General features: G+C 37.2%; 1 protein-coding gene across 1 annotated transcript in view; it reads left to right on the top strand.

The window, feature by feature from the left end:
- UBE3C (ubiquitin protein ligase E3C) overlaps nt 1-25,498 on the top strand; it is a 222,417-nt gene that overhangs the window by 154,510 nt on the left and 42,409 nt on the right. Inside the window, exon 18 of the mRNA XM_006871289.1 lies at nt 3,469-3,716. Coding sequence (XP_006871351.1) covers nt 3,469-3,716 — 248 coding nt within the window. The remainder of the gene's footprint in view (nt 1-3,468; nt 3,717-25,498) is intronic.

Raw genomic sequence — 25,498 nt, 5'->3', positions numbered from 1 at the left:
GAATTATTGAAAGGGGAATAAAAATGAAAGCTTAGATAAAATCCAGGTAAAATCTTGGAGAAGCAGTGGTTTGCCAGATGTCATTGAACCTTGGCAGAAGCCACAATAGGCATGACAAAACAAGTGATAAATTCACAAATGATTGGCATAATACTAAGTATTAAGTGTGTGGAGAAGAGGGGGATTTCATGGTGTTGGAAGGCTTCATGAAGAGTTAGGTCTTGAGTTGTATTGTACATTGGAAGAGAGTAACCCGTGAGGTCAAAGCGGAGGGCACAGGCATTCACCCATTCTGCACTTGAGAGGGAACATATTTTGTATCATATTAATCAGAACAGTTGCAAAAAATATTTTTGTTCAGTTTAGACATCAGTGAAAAAAATTCTTCGTGTTAATTTTTTTAAAAGGGCTTATATATTAGTGGAAAAGAACTCAAGACTTTGTAGTGCTATAATTTATAAATATGCCTGCACATTTATAAATTATGGCAGTAGTACCCTTTATAGTATATGACTTTGGATAAATAATTTAACATCTGTGCCCGTAGTTTTTTCATGGCAACAGGGGGATAATTCTTACCCTAAGTAAAAGGATTTGAAATATTTTACATTAAATTTCTCACCTAAATTCTAGCCCATGGTAAATAGTCTTAAGGTAGCTATTGGTATTTCTTTGATAAGTACTGTTGTGACTCTGTGGGTTAATGTACTGGACTGCAAAGCCAGTTTGGACCACAAGGTGGTTCAAGTTTACCAGCCGCTCCTTGTAAACCCTATACTGTCTTCTGTGGGTCGGAACTGACTCTACAGCACTTGACAACAAGAGCAAACTAGAGCCCAGCTTCTTTAGAATTCTTTACTTTGTTGCTGTTCTTAGTTGCTGTTGGGTTAATTCTAGTTCATGGTGACCTGAGTACAGAGCAAAACTGATCAACACAGTTCTGAAGGCTGTGACTTTTCAGAAGCACATCTTACCTGCTGAGTCTGCTTTAGGTATGTTCGCCAACCTTTTAGGTAATGGTGATGATTATGTGCCATGGAGTCTGTTCTGACTCATAGAGACCCTCTATAGGGTTTCCAAGCCTGTAAATCTTTACGGGAGCAGAAAGCCTCATCTTTCTCCTGCTGAATGGCTGGTAGTTTCGAACTTCTGACTGTGAGATTAGCAGCCCGACTCTTTCAGCAAATAGTGGAGTGCTTAACATGTGCATAACCAGGAACCTCCTTGGTTTACTTTAAACCAAACCCAACCTGACTTATAGCAACTTTTTCTCCCAAAATATGATTATTAGGAGCTCTGGTAGCGTAGTGGTTACGAATCGGGCTGCGAACCTTAAGGTCAGCGGTTCGAAACTACCAGCCGCTCCGCGGGAGAAAGATGAGGCTTTCTACTCCCGTAAAGATTTACACCCTCGGAAACCTTGTACAGGGTCGCTATGGGTCGGACCCGACTCGATGGCACTTAACAACAACAACAACAACAACAACAATGCTAAGTGTAGCGTTCAAAGGCCAGTTCTTTTTTTAAGTTTGCATTATAGAGGTATCACTAACTCGTAATTAATTGAGAATATCGTAATTAATTGAGGATACTAAATTGATAATGACCGTGCCTGGAGACTATAACTTCATTCTACTAAACCTGTTTTCCGAAATGATTTCTAGAGATCTGGGTCAGATATGTTTGGGTGATACTGCATAACTGAGTCCTCCTCTTAAAGATAATCAGTAGTGTCGAGGTCCTATGTCGGGGTCCCGCCTCGACAAGGAAGTGTGGATGTCCGAAGAAGGGACATCTGGCAGCAAAAGTGATAGAGAAAGAGAGTGATGAAATATATACAAAAAAGACAGACACACAGATATGATGCAAGCTGGCAGGTAGACAGATCTGCAAACATATTGCCTAGCATTGCCCAGCATTGCTTGCGCAACTCACTTTACCTCAGCCTTTTATTCTCTTTTTTAGGGAGGGATTTGTTACAAAGGAAGGATGTAATTCACTCAGGCAGGATGTCACAAAGGGAGGATGTGATTAAGACAGGATACAGAACTGAAATGTGATTAATCATTCAAAACAGGACATAATGATTCACAGGAACAACTTTTAAGATATTTTCATAGTTTTTCTTAACAATCTAACATTTTTATTTTTACAGAAAAAAACGTTCAATCAAGCTGTTATATGTTAACTTTTAGGCTTAAATGATCTAGAGTAGCAATGTGCAGTTTCTTAAGGATACATAACATAAAGCAAGGTTCCTGAAAGGAGCCACTCTGTCTCTGTACACTTTGCAAACTTTTGTTTGTGAGCAAAATCTCAGGCACAGGGCTTCATTTATCTATATCTAAAATGCTACATTGTTCTTAGTATTCGTATATACTTTCAGGAGGAAGAAGAGCATCTGGGTTAAACTGATTATATTCAGAGGTGGTTTAATGGGGGTGCCACTGATCAACCCAGGGTATGCGTATGCTGTCCCCAGCACATGAAAGCTGATGAAAAGTAGTACAGTTGTTAAACCTGGAAAGTCCTACTTTTTCTAACTTGGCCTTGACACAGGGATGCTTCCCCAGTGCCGATTCTTTTTTTCTCCCTTCCTCCTCCTTCTCTTTCTTATTTGCAAAGTACCCGCAACTATGATAGAAAGTTCTTGGGAAAAGCTTTAAAATATTTTAATCACTTCCTGAAATCAGTACTCTGATTATGTCTAAGCATCAGAGCACTTCTTACTTGGGTCATCTTCATTTAAAACTTGATAGAATCATGTTTATTGGCTTGTATTTGGAGATTGTATTCTAAAGCCAATCTTGAAAGCCTGTATTTATGGTAAGAGTGCCCAGGAACATGTGATTTCCTACTTAATGTTATGTCCCTACGAGGCGCTCTGCCTAAGAATACCATCTTTAAATTTTTTGTTTTCTTTGCAACAAAGTATATAATCAATAACTTCTCTCATCCACCTCCCTGACCCTGCCAAACATAACTTTTAAAAGAGTATGTATATTCTGGATTACTGGCCTCTTAGAGTTTCATTCTTATACTGTTGACTTCTCTCAAAAGGTCTTTGTAATGTCTGTTTCATTGCCATCTTCTACTGCTTTCTAATTGGCACCTTTCTTAGTAATAATTTTCTGTCCTGGTAATGTCTGTGTGTCATTAATTTCACTTCCCTCCTCTCCTAAAATTTTAATTTGTCATATCCTTTAGAATATCTGGATTTTATTCTCTCTTTTATTCCAACCCCATTCTTGATGTGTTAATATAAAGGAACTGCTTTCTCCCTTTTTCCCATTGTAGACTCTGCAGAAAATTTTGGTAATGCAAAATCCTTGTCTCTTTAATATCAATTTTTTGAGTCGTTCATAAAACTGTCTGAAGTACTCTTATTCTCCCTCCCTTAGACTTTCTCTAATACCAGTTTTAAGTTTTTCTTCTAAATTTTTTACTCCTTGTCCCCTTTTTTAACAGAGCCTGACTTGAAAAAGCGGATTCGTGTACACTTACTCAATGCCCATGGCCTGGATGAAGCCGGCATTGATGGTGGTGGCATTTTCAGAGAGTTTTTAAATGAACTACTGAAATCCGGATTTAACCCCAACCAGGGTTTTTTTAAGACTACTAATGAAGGACTTCTTTATCCCAACCCAGCTGCTCAGATGCTTGTTGGAGATTCTTTTGCCAGGCATTACTACTTCCTAGGCAGAATGCTTGGAAAGGTAAAGTAATCTTTTATGTAAAAATGGATCTTAGCCTAAAAGATGATGAAATGTTGTGGTTTTGTATGGCTGCTGTCTGACATTTGCTAAGTGTCTATAATCAAAACTGTAGTTTTGGTGATCTGTGACTGTGATTTACTTACATAATAATCACATCAAATAGAAAAGATAGGAAACATTGTAAGGGTCTATTGTAGAAGTCTTGCATTTTATTCTAAATTATAATTAGTGTTAAAGGTGTTGCTGCTAAGTGCCATACAGTTGGTTCCGACTCAGTAATCCTGTATAGGGTTTCTGAGGAATGGCTGATGAGTTTGAATCCCCAACCTTGCAGTTCACCCAACCTGGTGGTTAAGTGCTTTTCTGACAGCACCACACCAGGACTCCCTTAAAGGTGTTAAAGTGATTATTTTGAGGCTCTGTGAGATTTTAAAGTACCATTATATGGAAGATCATAGCTATTCTGTATAGTTTAAATGCTAAATTTGTTGTATGTAAATTCTATGAAAATTGATTGTAAAAGGATGATGTTATGGTAATGGAATACTGGTGTGGTACTCTAGGTTAAGCGCTGAACTGCTAATTACCCGGTTGGTGGTTCAAACCCACCAGTCACTCTTCAGAAACTCTATACAAGTCACTATGAGTAAGAACCAACTTAATGACCCTTAACAGCAACAGTATGGTAAGCACTGGTCCACATGGTCAGTTTGAACTGCAAGGTTGCCATTTCAAACCCACCAGCTGCTCCTCGGAAACTCTATACAGGGTCGCTATGAGTCAGAACTGACACTTGACGACACTTACTGATAACACTATATTAACCAGAAAGCTATGTTCTCCAAACATCTCTACAACTTGGAGTTACCCTGTATTGAGAATAAAAGAATAAAATTTTAATATATAACCAACTAGAAACATATTCAGCAGGAGCTCTGGTAGTGTAGTGGTTACAAATCAGCCTGCGAACCTTAAGGCCAGCAGTTCAAAACTACCCCCCGCTCCATGGGAGAAAGATGAGGCATTCTGCTCCCGTAAAGATTTACAACCTCAGAAACCCTGTACAGGGTCGCTATGGGTCGGAACCGACTTGATGGCACTTAACAACAACAACAACAAATCTTTCAAATCATTCCATCCCGTTAAAGTCAGAAAAAAATACAAGGGCATCTACCGATACCAGGAGTATTTGTTGTTGAATTGGCAGTCCTGGTCTATGGGAATGCCTTACGTGGGTACCAGTAGGAGACTTGAGTGAAACATTGTAGTCATGCAGAAAGGGGAGTGATTAGGGGATGTAGGCAGGAATATACCATAGCCATACGTTCAGTCTAAAAGACTACTGTGCTGTTGGTATAAAAGTACCAGACTGGAGGTGGAGATTCTGTTTTAAAGCTTTGACATTGGGAATTGGGAAGAGAAGAATATAGACTAGAGAGACAGGAAATAGATTTGTAAAGGATTTCATGACTGATTAGGTAATGCATGGTGAGGATGTTGTTGTTGTTATGTGCCATGGAGTCGGTTCCGACTCATAGCGACCCTGTACAGGGTTTCCGAGGCTGTAAATCTTTACGAGAGCAGAATGCCTCATCTTTCTCCCGCGGAACAGCTGGTAGTTTCGAACTGCTGATCTTACAGTTCACAGCCCAATTCGTAACCACTACGCTATGGTGAGGATAGATAATTGATAATTGGGTATTAAGTGATAACCTTAATAAAGGACAAAGGATCTTCAAGAACAAGCAAGCTGTTCACCAGGAAGCCATCAAGGCAAGCAATCAAATCCCTTCAGGACAACCCCCTCCCTCCAAGACTGAAACTCAAAGGAAACACACAAGCAGGCATATAAACTTGCTGGCGACTGAGTTGGTCTGCACATGAGTGAAAATGGATAAAAGGCAATAATGAAGATATGGCCTGAGTTTGACGACATTCCATAGACTCCAATTTGGAGTTTCCTTAAGATGAGAGAGAGAAGAGGAAGGACTGGTTGGTCCAAACTTTGGGGTGACTTGGGAACTCCTGAGCCCATGGACACTGACTTAGCTATGGAGGGCTAGAGCTGAGAGTGAAGCATCCAGATAATATGAAGTGGGGGGAGACACACAAGAATGCCCAAACTTGCAGATAGTACCCATTTGACATAGCTTACTTCAATAGCTTGATGACTGGAACCTGTCTAGAGGAAGATAAAGACATTTGATAAAGGAAGCAAATGTAAATTGCTACAATTTGATGAACTTGATCTATGCTTATGGGTGTAGTAGCTCAAAATCCCAACTGAGAGGTTAGGAGTCTTCAAGGATCAAACCTATCCCCTCAGTACACAAGGTTGATAGAAATGGGCAGCTTAGACATTGGCTGCCTAAAATGGGGGTGGGGTGGAGGGGTAGCTATAAAGGCACAAAGTGGCTGGTTTATAAGTTTTCAAGAGGGAGTTTAGTTTCAGAGTGTGTGGAGAAAGATAGAATCTCCACTGAATAGTTTTCATCTTGTCTATTTGCTTCTGGTGAAAGGAGATCGGGATAGGATTCATTTAATTCAATAGTGAGTAATTGTTATCATGATTAATTGCGATTGTCATACTATAGGATAGCAGTTGTGTAACACAAAGGGAGGAGGAGTTATTCTTACATTAGAGAGAACAGAGGGACCCTAGGACCATCAAGAGAGAAGAGCATGAGCAGATCATAGGACCCTAGCCAGAGAAGCAATAATACCAGAGATAAGACATGGAGAGAGGGAGCAGCTGAGGACTCTAGACTCAAGCAAGAGAAAGGCTGTGTGCTGGCGGCCAGGAGGCTGGCTTGCAGAATGTGCCCTTTGGTTATTTAAACTGTTATATATTCCTGAATGTTTTTATGTACATCAAAAAAACCCAGAGGGAATAGAAGCAAATACTGCTAACTGATGATGCATGAAGGGTATTATAATCATTGCAGTGAAACAAAATATGATGGGTTGAGCACAAAAACCAGTGTTCTCCCATGTAAACTATAATTCAATTCACAATAAAAGCTTTAAAAAAAAAAAAAAAGGACAAAGGTTGGGGTCTAATGAACTAATTTAAATTTTTCTAAGGATTGGGTATCTGAGAGAGAAATTTGAAATTTAGGTCAGAAGTCTAAGCTGAATGTTAAACTTTTTTTTTTTTTTTTAAATCTGGATTTAATACATTATTGATGAAGGTAAAAGTGCTTGGGGGCAAGGAGTGCATAGACTCAAAAGAGAAGAAAACTGGGAAATAATCCCGGGAAAATGCTAGCATTTACACTGAAATTAAAGAAAATGTAGTTAAGTCTGTTCATTGTAGCTCTTTATTGTTCTTATTTCCTCTTCTTTGGAGGTAGTGGTTTATTTATTTATTTATTTATTCTTTTTATCCTCAGTCCCATTCCAACTTTTTCCCCTTTCTAAGCCACCATTTCAGATGTCTTTGACATGTATATCTTAGGAGCAAAAAAGGAAGATAGATATAAAGCGATTTTTGTGAGTGTGTATTTGATTTATAGATATTTCATGTATAAATGGCATTATACTACACACCCTTGGTTTCTTCGATTTTTGTTCATTGCTGATTTTAAAATCTAGTCATATCACTACATGAATTTCTTTTCTTTTTACATTATTTTAATGAGTCTTTGCACAGTCAAACAATTTTTGTGTAGATTGTTCCATGACATTGGTTACAGTTTTTACAATGTGTCAACATTCTCAATTTCCATTCTGTTTTTCTGTTTCCATTTATCTAGGCTTCCCTTCCTACCCTTGCCTTCACATGTTTCTTTTTGGCTAAATGCTTCTATTACCTTAAGTTCCTGAGTTTCCCACTAGGAACACTACATAAGTTTCTGAGGACTATGACTGCTGTGTGATACAGTCTGAAGGCATACTGAATTTAACTTAACTGAGGAGCCCTACTGTGGCACTGTGGGTAACCACACTCGACTGCAAGGTTGGCAGTTCAAGCTCACAAGCCACTCCTCAGAAACCGTATACTGGCTCATTTTGGGTTGGAACCAACTCAGTGACACTTAAACAACAGTAACAACACGACCTTGTTAGTCTTTATGACCACAAAGTGAGACCATTGTACTGTTGATTTGTGTTTTGCTTATATCAAATACAGTGGAACAACTCTTTTTATATGAGGGGTTTCAAAAATATTATGGAAAAATTCTGATTTGTTTCTGTTCCATTTTTCCATGAAGTTTTTGAAGCCCCCTCTAGTTATTCAAGTTCCACAAAATAGGTGTTGAATGTTTTCAGACTTCTCCTATTGATTTAGTTGTGGGGGTTTTTTCTCCCTTAGTCTATTAATGCCTCCACTCGCCGGTAGTTTGTTGTACCATGGCGACTTGTGTGTTATTCTGCTATGCTGCCTGCATTGTAAATACCAGCAGGGTCTACAATGGTGTACACGTTTGAGTGAAGCTTCCAAACTAAGACAGACTAGGGAGAAGGAGAGACAGATTGTTTCTGAATGGTTAGCCACTGAAAACTTTATGAATAGCAGCTGAACACTATCAGATGTAGTGCCTGCAGATCATACCCTCAGGTTGAAAGCCACTCAAAATACAACTGGGCAATCACTGCCTTTTCAGAGCAGATTTGACCTTACTGCTGTGTATGAGGTTAAACTTGCAGGACCTTCATTTGCTGATGGCACACACCACAAAATGAGAAGAAGCAGCTGCAAATATCCATTAATAAACAGAACATGCAATGTGCAAAGTATGAATGTAAGAAAGGTATAAATCATCAAAAAATAAAATGGAATCATTGCAATCATTATAATGAAGCTTAATTGTATGATTTGTTGAATGTGGAACTGATGATCTGCTCTGTAAACCTTCACTCAATTCACAATAAAAAGTTTTTTTTTTTTTTTTTTTTTTTTTTTTTTTAAATGAAACAAAGATCAGTATCCTAAGAATTAGTGAGCTGAATTGGACAGGTTTTGGCCACTTTGAAGAAGACAATAATATGGTTTTCTATGACAGGAACTACATACAACTTGACGAATGGCATCACATTCATTATCAAAAGGAGCATATCAGGATCTATCTTGAAATACAAAGCTGTCTGTGATAGGATAATATACATATTCCTACAAAGAAGACCAGTTAATGTCACTATTACTTAAATTTACACACCAACCACTAAAGCCAGTGAAAATGAAAATGAAGAAATCTACCAATTTACTCTCTTTGAAATATGCTATCAAGAATGCATTGAGGTTTACTGGTGATTTGGACTGTGATAGTTGGAAACAAAGAGGAAGGAACTATAAGTAGAAGAAGCAGTGCTTGAGATCGACTGAAAGATTTCTGCAAGACCGAAGACTTCATTGCAAATACCATTTTAAAACATTCTAAAAGTTGAACTATGCATGTGGATCTCACCAGATGGAATACACAGGGGTCAAATTGACTACACCTGTGGGAAGAGAGCATCCTCTGCCAAAACAAAACTATCAATTGCTCATATGCAAGTTCAGACTAAAGCTGAAGAAAGTCAAAACAAATCTATGAGAATCAAAATATGACGTTGAACATATCCCACCTGAATTTAGAGACCATCTCAAAAACCGATTTGATGTTTTAGACACTAATGACTGAGGGCCCAGAAGAGTTGTCAAATGACATCAGTAACAACATTTGTGAAGAAAGCAAAAAAAAGTCATTAAAAAAAGATAAGACTGAGTGCTGAAGACTGGGAGGGGGTGGGTAGTGTAGGCGGCAGGCTTGCAGGGTATATACCCTTTGGTTGGTTGATGATACATGCAGGGGATTGTACCCATGGCAATGAAACAATATACGATAGAATGAATGTAAAACTAATGTTCTCCCATGTAAACTATCATATAATTCACAATAAAACATTAAAAAAAAAAAGAAAACTCACAGGAATTTCACTCCTAAAAAAAAAAAAAAAGATAAGAAAGAGGAAATGGATGTCAGAAGAGACTTTAAAACTCATTGTTGAATATAGAGAAACTAAAGCGACTGGAAGAAATGATGAAATAAAAAAGCTAAACAGAAAATTATAAAGGGAAGTTTGAGAAGACGAAGTAAAATACTATAATGAAATGTGCAAAGACCTGGAGTTAGTAACCCAAAAAGGAAGAACACCCTCAACCTGAAAGAACTAGAGAAAAAGTTCCGGTCTCAGGTTGCAATGTTGAATGATTATATGACCAACATATTGAATGGATGCAGGAAGCATCAATAGAAGATGGCAAGAATACACAGATCACTGTACCAAAACGAATTGGTTCATATTCATTTCAAGAAGCAGCACATAATCAAGAATCAGTGATATTGGAGGAAGAAGTGCAAGCTACACTGAAGGAATTGATGAAAAACAAGGCTACAGGAATTGATGGATACAAATCGAAATGTTGCAACAAATGGATGCAGCGCTAAAGTTGCTCACCCATCTATGCCAAGAAATTTAGAAGACCGCTCCCGTGACCAACTGATTGGAAAAGATTCATATTTCTGACCGTTCCAAAAACTGGTGACCCAATGGAATGCAGAAATCATCCAACAGTATCATTAAAATCACACGCAAGAAAAATTTTGTTGTAAATAATTCTAAATGGTTACAAACAGTACAATTCACAGGGAACTGCCAGAAATTCAAGCCAGATTCAGATGAGGTTTTGGAAACTTCTGATGTATCTTAGCTGAAAGCAGAGAAACCAGAAAGATGTTTACTTGTGCATTATTAATTTTGCAAATGCATTCAGCAAACCTTGCATTATTATATTGTGAAGAATGGATATTCCACAACACTTAATTGTATTCATTAGGAACATGTACATAAGGGTTTGTATGTACATCTCATGAGCACAAGAAGAAACCAAATTGTTTAAAACCAGGCAAAGTATGCGCCATACTTACTAAACTGGATTATGTGATTAACGTTGCTTCAGGCTTGGATGAAAACTCAGTAGCAACTTGCAACGTCCCGATGAAACAGACTTGCTTACTGCAAGTGAAGAGGTCTTGAAATACTTACTGATGAAGATCAAATACTGCAGTCTTCAATATGAATTTCACTTCAATGTGTAGGAAATAAAAATCCTGACAACTGGACCAATAACATCATGATAAATGGAGGGAAAATACTGTAGCCGTCAAAGACTTTATTTTTGCTTAAATCTACGAACAATGCTTATGGAAGCAGCAGTCAAGAAATCAAATAATGTGTTGCAAAAGACCTCTTTAAAGTGTTACAAATTGTGGGTTTCGCAAAGGCTATTTCAAATACTATGCATTTCCAGAAGAATAAACAAATTTGTGTTGCAAAAAAAAAATACCACCAGAATATTTTTTAGAAGGTGGGTAGTGTCTCATACTTTGAACATGTTATCAGGAGTGACCAGATCCTGGAGAAGGACATCATGCTTGGTAAAGTGGAGAGTAGGCAAAACAGCGGAAGGCCTCCCTTTCCCCACTGACATGAATTGTCACAGTGTAGTAACAAAAACAATTGTGAGGATGGCGCAGGACTGGGCTGTGTTTAATTCTGTTGTGCACAGGGTTGATTTGAGTCAGAAGTCACTAAATCTTCCATAATTCCTAGGATGAGCTCTATTTGATCACGCTCTCTTATTTTTAATTCACAGCTGCTTTTGGTTAATTTTAGTTTTTTATTTAGAAATTTTATATCTGTTGGGAAATGTAATAGACCTATATACATTTCTTTTCTCTGTACTCTATTTACTTAGATTTGAACTTAAGACTTACTCCAAATCTTTATCAAACAGAAATACAGAACATAATAAATTTTCATGGATTCCAAATTTCTTGGAGCCATGAAAGTTTGATGAATTTCTGAAAACTATTGCCCCGAGAAGGGAGTCGTGATGTGGCACTGTGGGTTAAGCACTGGACTGCTAACCACAATGCCATCATTTCATATTCACCAACTGCTCCTCAGAAACAGGGTCACTATGAGGCAGAACAGATTCGATGGCACATACAAACAACAACATTATCCTGAGATAATCTTTAAACCTTAAGCCAAAAGTATCCCTGAAAATTTTCTTAAATCCAAACAGTAGTTTAGCTTAACTTGTAATGTCTGAATCAAAAGCCCCATTTTTGTCTTGCAAATATGGGATTAGGATATAGAGTGCTATATTGTGGTATAGTGAGTTATTTATTGAACTACTAGCCACATTTTTCACAGTGTAATAAGCATGGTATATTCTGTTTCTGCAGGTCTTCTTTGGTTTCTTTTATTAGTGTTTTATAATTTTCTTTGTATAGATCTTTTGCTTCTCTGGTTAGATTTATTACCCAGTATTTCATCTTTTAAGTGTCTCTTCTAAATTATATTGTTTTACTGATTTCCTTTTCAGAGTTCTGTAGGAGCACCAGTAGCGTAGTGGTTATGAATCGGGATGCTGATCTCATGGTCAGCAGTTCGAAACTACCAGCAGTTTTGTAGGAGAGGCTTTCTGCTCCCATAAAGATTTATAGCCTCGGAAACCCTATTGTAGGGTCACTATAAGTCGTAACGAACTCCATGGCACATAACGAAAACTGTATTTGTGTAAGACTCCTGGTGTGGCGCTGTAGGATCAGCACTCGATTGCAAACCACAAAGTCAGCAGTTCAAACCCACTAGCTGCTCCACGGAAACCCTATACAGGGTCACTATAAATCAGAACTGACTTTATGGCACTTAACAACAACAAAAACATATTAGTGTAAAGGATTCCAACAGATGTTTGTAAATTGATTTTGTACCCTGCCACTTTGCTGAATCTCTTGTTGAGTTCCAATAATTATCTTGCAGAGTCTTTGAGATTTTCTTAGAGTCGTATCATCTGCAGATAGAGTTTTACTTCTTTGCCAATTTGGACGCCTTTAATTTCCCTTTTTTGCCTTAAGCTATGGCTAAGATTTCCAGCACAACATTGGATTGTTGTTATTGTTAAGTGCCTTAGAGTTACTTCAATTCATAGTGACCCTGGATAGGATTTCTGAGGCGTGGCTAGTGACTTTGAACCACCAGCGATGCGATTCAAACAATCTTTGGTGGTGGTTATCTGCCGTGGAGTCAGAACCAAATCATTAGTGACCCTGTACAGGGTTTCCGAGGCTGTAAATCTTTACGGGAGCGGAAAGCCTTATCTTTCTCCCGCAGAACAGCTGGCAGTTTCGACCTTAAGGTTCGCAGCCGATTCGTAACCACCACACTACCAGAGCTCCTTAAACCACCTTTAGGAGTGGTGAAAATGGGCATCATTGTCTGGTTCCTGTTTGCGAGGAGAGTTGCCTTGATGTTGGATGCTGGTTTTGTAAATATGCTTTTAATTTTGTTGAGGAATTTCCCTTCTATTCCCATTTTGTTGAATGTTTTTGTCAGGCATTAGAGTTGGGTTTTGTCAAATGCCTTTTCTGCATCAGTTGATATGATCATGTAATTTATTCTTTGTTCTGTTCATGTGGTCGATTATGGTGATTGTTTTTCTAATATTGAACCATCCCTGCATACCTGATATGAATCCCATTTGGTCATGATACTCTTGATACATTGTTGGATTCTATTTCCTATTGGGAATATTTTCATCTATGTTTGTGAGGGATATTGTTCTATAATTTTATTTCTTAATGATATCTTTGCCTGGTTTTCCTTCATAAAGTAAATTCCATTCTTTATTGTGTAATAGTTTGAGTAGAATTGGTGTCAGCTCTTCTCTGAATGTTCACTAGAATTCACTAGTAAAGCCTTCTGTGCCTGGGCTTTTTTAGTTGGGAGGTTTTTTTTTTTTAGACTTCATCAATTTCTTCTCTTGTTATAGGCTTGTTCAAGTTTTCTACTTTAGCCTGTGTTAGCTTAAGTGGGTCATGTGTTTCTAGAAATTTATCTATTCTAGGTTTAACATTTTTTTGGAGTACAATTCTTCATAATATCCTATTACTATCCTTTTTATTTCTGTTGATTCTGTTGGTCACCCATATCATTTCATACTGGTGCTATTTTTATCTTCTATATTCATTCCATTTTTTAAGTGACGTTTGAAAAAATGTAAAAAAACATTCTAAACTCTCAGGATGTGCTGATCTCTGAACTAGAAACAAGTTGACATAAAAAATGACCCATGCTGGTAATGCTGCCTATTGTAAGCCTTCAAAGGATGGTAAGGAATGTAAGCAGTTTTTGTTGCTGTTTTTAAGTGCTGTTGTAAAGGTTCCAATACATAGATAGCCCATATAGCGTTTCTTGAGCTGCCCTTTGAAATTTTCTGTACCGCTGTTTATCTCCTCATTTCTCTTATTTGCTTCTTGATTACTACAACTTTATATTAAAAAGTGTTTTGAAAGGGTTGGGTTTTTTTCATTTATTTATTAATTATAAATAGTAGCAAATTGATGTGTTAATTGGTACACTAATTTATTACTATCAGTTGGTAATGAAACCCCAGACTTCAGATTGCAAAGAAGTAGTTGAAAGGAGTCAGTGTTACCTATTGATAAAAACGAATTCTCTTTCATTTATATCTCTTTGCGTTGCATTGTTGTAGGCCTATTTTAATCTATTTGTTCAGAATCCTGTGTTGCTACTTAATAATAGAGATTTTAGTGGTTCTTCAAGTTTAGTCTCCAATTTGACCTCACCATTAAAACAGTATATATCTGTAGATTCAAGTGTATCATTTCGGTGATAAATTTCACATATATTTTGACTGGATAATTTTCTAGCTTTGATCTATCTTTGAGACATAGAACACTTCACTCTCAATCTGGAGTTACACAGTGTCTTTGCTTTGACTTTAGTTTTCTGCTAGTAACATATCTCTTCCTATCTTTGGTCACTCAGACTTATTGAAAGTATCAGCTCACTGTGAGGATGAAAATTTCTTAACCTATTGCATATGCTGTAGCTCTTTCTATTAAGGTGAGCCCAAGAATCTAAATTAAGATAAGCTTTCATTTTGTAGTAACAGGCAGCTTAATTTTATAAATTTTATTTGTAGAAATTAAACTGTATTACAACTGAATAATAATTTCCCTTCTTGAATGTGTATATGCCCCGGTATTTATTAATGTAGAGACTTTGATAGATGATCCTGGTTCTTCAGAGCTTTGTGACTGACTGGTAGTTATGTAAATCCAGTAAGGATAAATTCATGTTTCCCCACTGTTTATTGGCATGCTGCTTATGACTTGAAATTATTCTAAAGATGAAGTCTCATTGTACATTACTCAGGAGTCCTGGTGTAGCACTGTAGAATAAGCATTGGACTCCTGACTGCAAGAGTGGTAGTTCAGATTCACCAGCCACTCCTTGGAAGCCCTATACAGGGTCGCTGAGTTAGAACGGACGTGATCTCGCTTAATAACAACAAATAGATTCAGCAGTTATAACATTGTTCTTAAACGCCTCTACTCTGGAATATGTACAGGAGTAAATCAAAAAGTATTGCTATATAATTATAATTTATTAGAGTAGCAAAAAAATCTTAATAAAGGTTCAAAATGTGAAGCTTCTGAAGACACACTCTCCATCTGGGTCTGTTCACTTCTCTGAGCCTTCCCCAAAGAATTCTGCACTCTTCCATTTACTTTATGACAAGACAGTAGTTTGGGCATCCTCGAGGGACTCAAGTTGTGTTCCTTTTAAATTTCTTTAGTTTGGGGAACAAAAAGTCTGAGAATACAGATAGGAGCTGTAGGTGGATGGGATAGGATTTCCCAGTGACATTCTCATAGGACAGACCTTGCTGCCTTTAGAGAATGAGCAAGTGCATTGTCATTATGGAAAAAGGTTCTCAGTGCAACTTTACTGGCCTTTTACTCACCAATGCAATGTTCAGTTTTCTTAAAACTTACTCAAAGCCTTCTGATCACTTTGTGCCCTTTGAGAAAAATCTACTGAAATTAACCCTTTGAAAGGCCCCCCCAAAAAAACAGTTTCAATAGCCTTCTGAGCTGACTGCTCTTCCTTGAATTTAACTGGCCTAGCAGATTTCCTTGAAAGCTATTATTTTGATTAGAGCTTGTTCTCAGAGTTGTGTTAGTAAATCAAAAATTTGTCCTTGGTTATAATTAATTCCATAAAATCATCTTCATTTACTTTGATTTTGCCTAAATGCCTGATGGAAAGAGCAGCTCTTTGAACTAGCTGAGCTTCACACCGTGCTTTTGATACTCATTGTCCCGAATGCTTGCTAAGGTCAAGATGTTTGCTTAAAACTGAAAATGGTCGTCCTTCTCTTATTACATCTTTGAGCTGTTCCTGGTCTTCCTTAAATGATTGGTCCATTCTAAAAACTGTTGTTTTATTATGGGGCAGCATTCCCATAATTTTTTACAAAACTTAAATGATTTGAGAATATGTCATCTTGAGTTTTGTTGAAAATTTGATATTAGCCATGAACTCAAGCTAAGTATCTCTCCCCTTTCCAATGGCACAAAAAAATATCCTTTTTGATGAAGGCACCCTAAAGAGACTAAAACAAAATGTATTGCTGCAGCCAACCGCTGATTACAGAGACATGTTTAAACACATTTCATTTGGAATAAACCTGAATCTGGGTGAATTGGAACCCTTGTAGCAGTTCTTTCTGACTTACTTGCTTATATACAAGGGGCCTTCAAGAAGTTCACGGGAAAATGGAATTGGAAGATAATGGAATTTTTCTGCAAACTTTATGATAAACTCCCTCATATTTAAGCCAGACTCCTGGTGGTCCAAATGGTTAAATGCTTGACTGCTAACTCAACTGAAAGTTGGTTGTTTGAGCCCCTTCCAGTAGCTCCACAGGAGAAAGATATGGTGGCATTCTATTTCCTTAAAGATCACATCCAAAAATAAAGTTCTGCTGTCTCACATAGGATCACCGTAAATTGGAACTGACTTGATGGTACCTAAAAACAAACCTTTTTCTAAAAAATGAAGTTTATGTAAACTACATCAGTAAAACTGTTTCTAGGAGTCCATGAGTGGCAAAAATGATTTTTAAAGCTGAGAGATTGGCACTTTCAACAAAGATGTGCTAATGAAGATAGCCCTGTCTGTTTCTGAAACATCACAGCTTTGAAATCTCTGTGGAGTGTAGTTCTCTCCACAGAGAAAATGTAGGGTTTCCATGAGTCTGACTCAACTTGGCAGTCACTAACAACAGTCAAGCTATTTATAAAAATGAAGCTTAGATTAAAAGCAATAATAAAACTACAGATAATTGAGGATAGCAGTTAATTTAGTTGCATATATTTAATTTCCAGCATGGTAATACCTATTTGATTAGTGTAGTCTCTAAAACACATCTGAGTATCATCTGATTGCAAATGCTTAATCTGTTAAAAACATGTTAAAAACTGTCCAAATGTAACTGAATGTACTAGTGTAATACTAATAGGGTGGTATCTGAACATTAAGTCTTTAAGAGAAGAAAATTGTATATTGATTGATTCTGATATTTATTGAGTCATAATGTATTTAAATTTTCTTTAATGCATATGTTAGTGATTGTTTACTGTGATAAAGTGCAAAGAGGTCTTGCAGAGTGATCCTACGTAGAAAGAATTACCTCATGTCACTGGTCACTTCTCAATTAAAAGTTCCATTAGCAAATGATTCCTGCTTCTGGTTTGGATAGTGAATGCATTTTATTGCCTGTAAATCAGACTTTCAAACAGGAAATAAATAAACAGCTAAAGTATATGGTAATGTCATCTTGAAATTTCTCTACAGTTAGAAGCACCTTGGTCCATTTAAACCATTTAAGTTCAATATATTTATTGAAGTATACATCCTTTATCATATGTGAAAATTAGCCCCGTTTTTGCTTCAGAATATTGATTTAATTGGTACCAATGCTTATAAATCCGATTCTTTGATATTATTATGATTATACAGTTTAAGTTTTTTAACTAGCAAATTATGAAACTTCAACATGATTTTAATTTTGTATTGTATCAATACAAATTATCATGTAGTATGTAGTAAAATTTTAGCAGTTAACAATTTATTTTGAATATTTCTAGTGTTGGGAAAATTTATTCTTCTCAAGTTGTTAAAGCTTTAAAACTAGATTGATGTACATACTAGTAATGAAGTTATTTTGTCTATAAATATAAAATAGCAAAACTTCCCTTTTAGAACACTGTGTTTTAAACCCTATAATTCATTAAGGGTTGGTATAATCTAATGAAATCAAATATCAAATGAAATGCTTCAGTTGTAAAGATAAACAATGTAACATACCTTTTCCCTTAGGTTTTTTAAACATACTATTCAACACTTTGTAATTTTGTGATTCTCAGCAAATTTTACAAGCCATCTTTTTCCATTATATGCAGTTTGCTTTTGTTGACATTCAACTTGTTTGGGATTGCCTTACTTTATTTTACGCCTTCTGAGAATTGTACCTGCTTGTATAGCACTCTAAATATCACAGTTTACATTCTTTTTCATTACAGATCCAAAGGTTTTCTGTCGTATAAATTAAGGTCATAGTCTTCCTATGTTTTTCTGGTAAATCTTTTTTGTTTTGTTTTTTAATTCAACATGAGTAAAATCAGTTAGATTGTGCACTAAAAATTGCACTTGTATCCCAGTTTTCAGTTGCTTCTAGTTCCTAAATTGTAATTTTAGTCACCCTAAGATGTTCTTTAAAAAGTTCATTTTGCCCCTGGATTATGGCAGATGAATATTGATTAGGAATGCGATACTTCTTCCCATTTATATATTTTAAGGATTGCCACTCAACAGTTAAATTGGTGAAGAGAATGGATTAATACTATAGTGAAGCCTTGTTCCTTTTTCTAAACCACATTGAATTGTTACAGGCTCTTGTTGATCTAGCTTGCTTATGTTCGCCTGACCTGTATTTGTGCACTAAGGATAATAACCCAAAACACAGAACTCTAAATGCACTGCTGTTTACTTGATTCTGACCCACAGCAACCCTGTGTAGAGTTTCTAAGGCTGGAAATCTTTCTGAGAGCAAAAAGCCTCATCTTTCTCCCAAGGAATGGCTCGTGGATTTGCACTGCTGACCTTTCAGATAGCAGTCCGCTGTTTATCCTATAAGCACCACTTGAACTCCTTATTGTTGTTATTAAATGCCATCAAGTTGGTTCTGACTCATAGGGACCCTATATAGGGTTTCTGAGGAACAGCTGATTGATTTGAACCACCTGCCTTGTGATTAGTACAGTGCTTTTCCTACAGTGCCACACCAGAACTCCAGGGTCCTTGTTGTTTTTGTTGTTGTTAAGTGCTGTCAAGTCAGTTCCGACTCATAGCAACTCTGTATACGATTTCCAAGGAAACCTCATGGTTTATTGGTTTGATTTGCCAACCTTGTGATTAGCAACAACAAAGGCATTGTAAAACGAGAATTTAACAAAGGCAGTTTAGAAGAAATGGTTAGAAAAGTAAGGAGAAAGCCAGGTAATCAAGTTTTTGTGGGAGCAAAAAGCCTCATCTTTCTCCCATGGAGTGGCTGGTGGGCTCAAACCACCAGCATCATGGTTCGAAGTCCAGTGTTTTTCCTACGGAGCCACCATGCTCCCCTAGAATGCCTCAGAGCTCAGTTTTTAGAATTCTTTGTGTGGCACCGTAGGGTAAGCCCTGAACTGCTAACCGTAAGGTCAATGATTCAGATCCACCTCGGAAACCCTGTATAGGGTTGCTAGTCAGAACTGACTCAAGGGCACTTAATAACAACAAAATGTCCTGTGTGTTTAGGTGTATTCCAGTAGAAATGTGTCTATATATTCACCAAAATACATGTTAAGGAATGTTTGTAAGGCAACACTATATATAGCCCAAAAGTGGGAAGTACCCAAATGCCCATAAAAAATGCAATGGATAAATTGCTGTTGTTGATAAGTGCCATTAAGTCAGTTCTGACTCCTGGTGACCCTCTATAGGATTTCCAAGGAGCAGGTGGTGGCTTTGATCTACTGATCTTCTAGTTCACTGTCTAGCACTGATCCTATAGCCCCACACCAAGAGTCCACAAAAAAGGCAACAGGGCCTGGTAGTCCCAGATGGTTTCCCCTCCAAGTACTAACAAGGCCCAACCCTGCTTACCTCCCAAGATCAGAAGAGGTCAGGTATATCCAGGATGGTATGGCCATAGACAGTAGATAAATAGTGGGATATTAATGCAGTAAAATAGTATGCAGCTATTGAATAAAGAACTGCATCTACATATAACAGAATGGGTAAGTGGCACAGACCTAATGTTGAGTGAAAAAAGAGAGACACAGAAGAGTACATGCTATATGATTGCGTTTATACAACATTCAAAAACAAGCAAAACTAATTTATGTTGTTGGAAGTCAGGATAATGATTACCCTTGGAAGGGTAATGACTGGAAGAGGGCACAAGGCGAGCTTCTGGGATGTTAGTTATAATCTGTTTCTTGGGCTAAGTGCTTTTCGTGAGTGTGTCTACTTTGTGAAAATTAATTGAGCTGTACACTTAGGACTGGTGTATTCTGCTGCAGTGTACTTGAATACAATTAAAAAGAAAATGAAAGGAAGGAGAAGAATTGGGGAAGCAATTATAGATAACGCTTTTGAGCAGTAGCTTAAGGGATTTGGAGTTAATCAAGTTGTTTTGTCTTAAAGACGGGAGAAGTATCCACATTCTTGTATGTTTCTGAAAATGGACTGTAAAATTGATGCAGAAGAGAGAGAACAATTGCTGGAAGCATGTCCTTAAGATGGTGAGAGGGTCTGTTGCACAAGTAGAGGGATTGGCAAAGGCAGTTTACCCAAGAAGAGCATATGGGGACATAGCACATTATGCCAACAAATATTCCCTCTCATGCATTCCAACTCTTAGCAACCCTATATACCACCTCTTCCTGCAGAGCAGCTCATGGATTTGAACCAACTATTCAGTGCTTAATCCACTGGCTCATCAGAGCTCATATGATAAAAGCAGCAGTATGTAAATGTTAAAGAATTGTTGGAGTTGGGTTACTACAGGAGATAAGTTAGAAAGCGGGAAGGTATCAGTGTGTGAAATGGTTAAAATTTAGATTATGGATAGACTCAGTTATTGAAGATGACAAGTTGGAAGATAGAACCAAAAGAATCAAGGACTGAGATGGATGAGAAGGCAAGCACATAGAAGGAGAAGACATCTAGAAACTGAGAGTTCAGGATACTGAGATGATGGTCACCTGTAGATATTGAAGTCATCAAAGTTTATAACGAGATTATATCAGAGGCTATGAAAAGTGTCAGGAGCAAAGAGGATCCCTGCCTCATTTATCTTCCCAGTGATATGAGAGAGTTAAAGCAAAAACAGTAACTGAGTAGGAGAGCTACAGAAGATACAAAAAAAAAGTACATTGTTGTTGTTAGTGCCATCTAATTGGTTCGGACTCATAGCAACCCTGGCTAGGGTTTCTGAGGAATGGCTGGTGGGTTTGAACCACCGACCTTGTGGTTAACAGAACATTGCTTGTATTACAGTGCCATAATAGGACACAATACAACCCATATTGGTAAGAAACTAAGCAAAAATACAGTTTTAAAGTATAACTTCAAGGAAAATGGAATTAAAAGGTAAAAATTTTAAATACCAAGTTGATTTCTCAACATAAGCTCCATCAAGGTTACTACACTGTAGTAAGTGGTGATGATAGCAGCCATTCGGTCCATCCCTAAAATCCGAGGGCCTGGGAGTGTAATCAGGTCAGCACTGTCTTTTTTACATGGTTACTCAGTGTAAGTAGAAGTGTTTGGACATCTGCAAACAAAGTATTTGGACCGATACTCGAAGAAATGTAAGTTTCTTTTAAAAAATCTTTACTGGTGATGAGACATGGGTTCATCACTGCAAGCCTGAGAGTGAGCAAGTGTAAAAGATGGGTCTCTCATACGTACTGGCAGAAATGTAAAATGATGCAGCCACTTTGGAAAACAGACTGGCAGTTCCATAAAGCTGAGCAGAGTTTCAATTTGACCCAGAAAACATATGTTCACATACAAACTTGTATCTAAATATTCATAGCAGCATATTTCTAATAGCCAAAGGTGGAAACTATCCAAATCCATCAGCTAACAAATGCATAGATGAAGTGGGACATAGCCACATAAATGAATGTTACTGCCCTAAAAAGGCGATTTACTGATGATCTAAGGCATAGTCTCAAATGAAAACTTGGGGAGTGCAAGTAAAGTCTGGGCAGCTCTACTTCCTAGAAATTGAAGAAAACCCAAACCACTGCCATTAGTCCATTTTGATTCATATAAGGATGCCCTATATATGTTTTTCTGAGACTAAATCTTTTCAGGAGTAGATGGCCTCATCTTTATCCTGCTTAGCATCTGTTGGGTTTGAACCACCAACCATTTAGCCCACTGTGCCACCATAGCTCTTGGAAAAGATACTCTATGAAAGACCAGACCAGCTTACTGGTGTAGTATTTCAGGATTTCCAAGACACGTACCTGAAATTTTGCTCTTCATTTAATGGATTAATAGGTGAATAAAGTTTCTATTTGCAGAAAGTGATTGTGCAGTCAACATTGTGCTAAGCAGTTGGTTGAATAAGGGCGAGATGCAAGTGAAGATGGCCTAAAAGAACTGGACTAGGTGGTCCCTGTGCTCAAGAAGCTGTCTTGTGTGATAGTAAATGTAAATGAAACATGAAACACTCAGTGATGTTGTTGTTAAGTACTGCTGAGTTGATTCCTAGGATACCTCAGTAATTCAAAGCATTAAAAGAATTCATGAGTGCAGAACTCTAGTGTGTAAAGTAATCCCTGGCACACACAGATAGCCCACACGTTTTGAAAGTTGGCTTTAGTATGAAAAACCTACTTTCATACTGTTGTTTCACTAACTGAAAAAAATCTGAACATGATTTTCATTTTTACAAAAGAAGACAAAACTAGTGTTCAGTGTTTGTTTTGCTGTAAACCACTAAAGAGGCATTGTGTACCCCTCTGAGCAGAGAGGTGGCGATGCCTAGCTCCTTCCCCAGGAACTACATTCAGCATGACAGAATCAAGCTGCCATTGGCTTTGAGCGGAGTCTGTGAACAATGTATGTATAAATTAAATGTATAAATTAAATTTATGGTATTGTAGATTTTATATGTTGTTTGGTATGATTTGGAAAGTCATTTTGGGAGCCTGGGAATGCTCAGTATTTTCCCCCATATAAATTAATGGTAATTGCTTCTTTGATATATGCCATTTTGCCTTATAAAATGATACATAGGAGTACTCTACTTTTAGACACTCTGCTTTCAAGTGGTGGAGGCACCTATAATTGAAATAAAAATGTTTGTTAAATGAATGAACACCATATGTTGTACTTAAGACTCATGTATAAAAGATTAGATGTCTCCTGCCCCAAAAGAGCTTATAGTTATAAACATTACTAATAGTCCCAATTGGCATACAGTGTTTTTCTGTTTCCATTTATTAGTTTCGGTGTACAGCTGTTAAATAAAATAGCTTATGCCTATTAGCTTCCAGAAGTCCTGATGTGGCGCTGTAGGATAAGCACTCTACCACAAAGTCGGTTTGAACCACAAAGTCAGCCGTTAAAACTCACCCAGCAGTCCTTGGAAACCCTATATAGGGTCGCTATGGGTTGGAACCAACTCTATGGCGCTTAATAACAACAATACTAGTATCCATCCTTCTTATTTTATATTTGTTTTAAAAATTGCATTTGCATGACCTGAAATAATTAAAATTATTATCTTCTTGCTCAACTACAGTGGCTTTAAAGCAAAGTATCATCTCTTATATAGTTTTTAGATTAAGTTATAACTGTTCACTTTGGAGCTACCTGAAGATTAATAGAGATGCATTTGAAAAGCATTATTTTTTTTATTGATTCTTAATGTAGTAAATTACTGAAGTTATTTGGCAGCAAACAGAAATGGCCTGTGATGTGGTTCACATTTATTCTCTTGATAATGCCACAATTTGCATTAATTGCATTGCGACTGCACTTACTTATATTAAAAGCCTTCTCCTATAATTAATCCTTTTTATTTCAAATCATTTTGGCACAATTTCTAGCTATAAACACTCATAAAAGACAGACAGTTGAAAAATACGTTACAGGTTTTTTCACTATACCTGTGGCTGTTTTTCCGTGACAAGTCGTTATTGATATGCTTCTAGGACCAAGTATGGTGCAGCTGACTGAGAATTGAGACCAATATGAAAAATGCTAAGTGGATTATTTTGCATAAAAAATAGACAGTTCTTGAAGTTGTATAATTAACCTGTGTTTAGAAAATACCTTGATTTATGCTTACATTTGTATCTCAATTGCATACATTATGGAAATTTAATTTATAATCCATTTAGCTGATGCAATCCTAGTTTTAGTGCTGTCATTTATTAGTGCTTGTATATTAAATGCTCTAAAGGTTTAAACTTGCCTTATGTAAAAAATTGTACCTATGCATTTCCATTTTATGAGTCACTGTGGGATTTCTGTTTAAAATTCAGATATATTTAACAAATTTTATTGGTTTATTGTTAGTAATGCAGAAATGGCAAACAATGACCTTATATATTGAGCATCAAATGATTTACACTTCCAGTTTACTTTTAAACGTCCACTGCTCAAATGAGGGCTTTTCTTCAACACCTTGAATCAATCATGTAGTTTTATGCAGAATGGTCTCCTTGACTTTGAGCTCATTATTCATTTAGAAGTAATGGTACTTATAAGTGCTTCAGGTTGATAGTACTAACCATTCTTAAGTTTAAGCAGATTGGGGCCTTTTAAAGAAAAAAGCTTTATTTAGTTATCAGCAGACTAAATGCTAGTCATCGTTTTACTACTTGTTTTCTCATTAAGAAGTTGTTGGTTTGTTTTTGTTTTGTTTTTTGCCATCTTTCAAAATTAATGGAGTAATCAATAGTCTTCATATCTGAAATAAAAATACAAGGCCATTTAACCCTTCAGTTTACCTGGCAAAGAACATCTGTAATCTTAGGTGAACGGGAAATGGTATGTTGTGTGCAGTTAGCGAGTGGGGGACCTGAGTGCTTTAGACAATTTAGCCCTGGAAGGGGGCGTGTGTTATTTAAAATCTGTGCCAGTGGTTCTGGAAGTTCATTTGTCATAAACATAATTATCGATATTTTTCATAAATACATGTCTTGATGTACATTTATATTGTTGTTGTTAAGTGCCATGGAGTCAGTTCCGACTTATAGCGACCCTGCACAGTGTTTACGAGGCTGTTGTAAATATTTATGGGAGCAGAAAGCCTCATCTTTCTCCCGCGGAACAGCTAGTAATTTCGAACTACTGACCTTGCAGTTCGCAGTCCGATTCGTAACCACTACACTACCAGAGTCTATGAATAACTGGTAGAAAGATATACTTGACATTTTAAAACTAGATACCACCCCTTCTAAGACTAAGATTCAATGGGAATACCCGCTCTGATTGGTGACCACATTGGTCACTGATAAGGGAAAGTAAGGGAAAAACAGCAATGGAGCTGTAAGCTAAGTCCTACAATGTTCAGTAGACTCCTGTGAACCTGGGTGAAGACCTGGTTGGCCAGCACTGTGACAAGACCTGGGGACTCTTGGGCCCAGAGTCAGTGATACAGCTACAGAGGACTAGAGTGGAAAGTGAAGTGTCCAGCTGATAAGAAGAGAGGGCATATGCACAGGAATACCCACACTTGCAGATAATACTCACTTGACCTGGCTTCAGTGACTCAACTAGAAGAAGAAAGAAGAGGAAAAAAAGAGTAATCTGATAACAATTTGATGAACTTGACCTACACCTAT

This window comes from Chrysochloris asiatica, unplaced genomic scaffold (assembly GCF_000296735.1).
Source record: "Chrysochloris asiatica unplaced genomic scaffold, ChrAsi1.0 scaffold00166, whole genome shotgun sequence".
NCBI lineage: Eukaryota > Metazoa > Chordata > Mammalia > Afrosoricida > Chrysochloridae > Chrysochloris > Chrysochloris asiatica.
The sequence above is the reverse complement of the archived record's forward strand: the minus strand, read 5'-3'. Positions and strand labels throughout refer to the sequence as shown.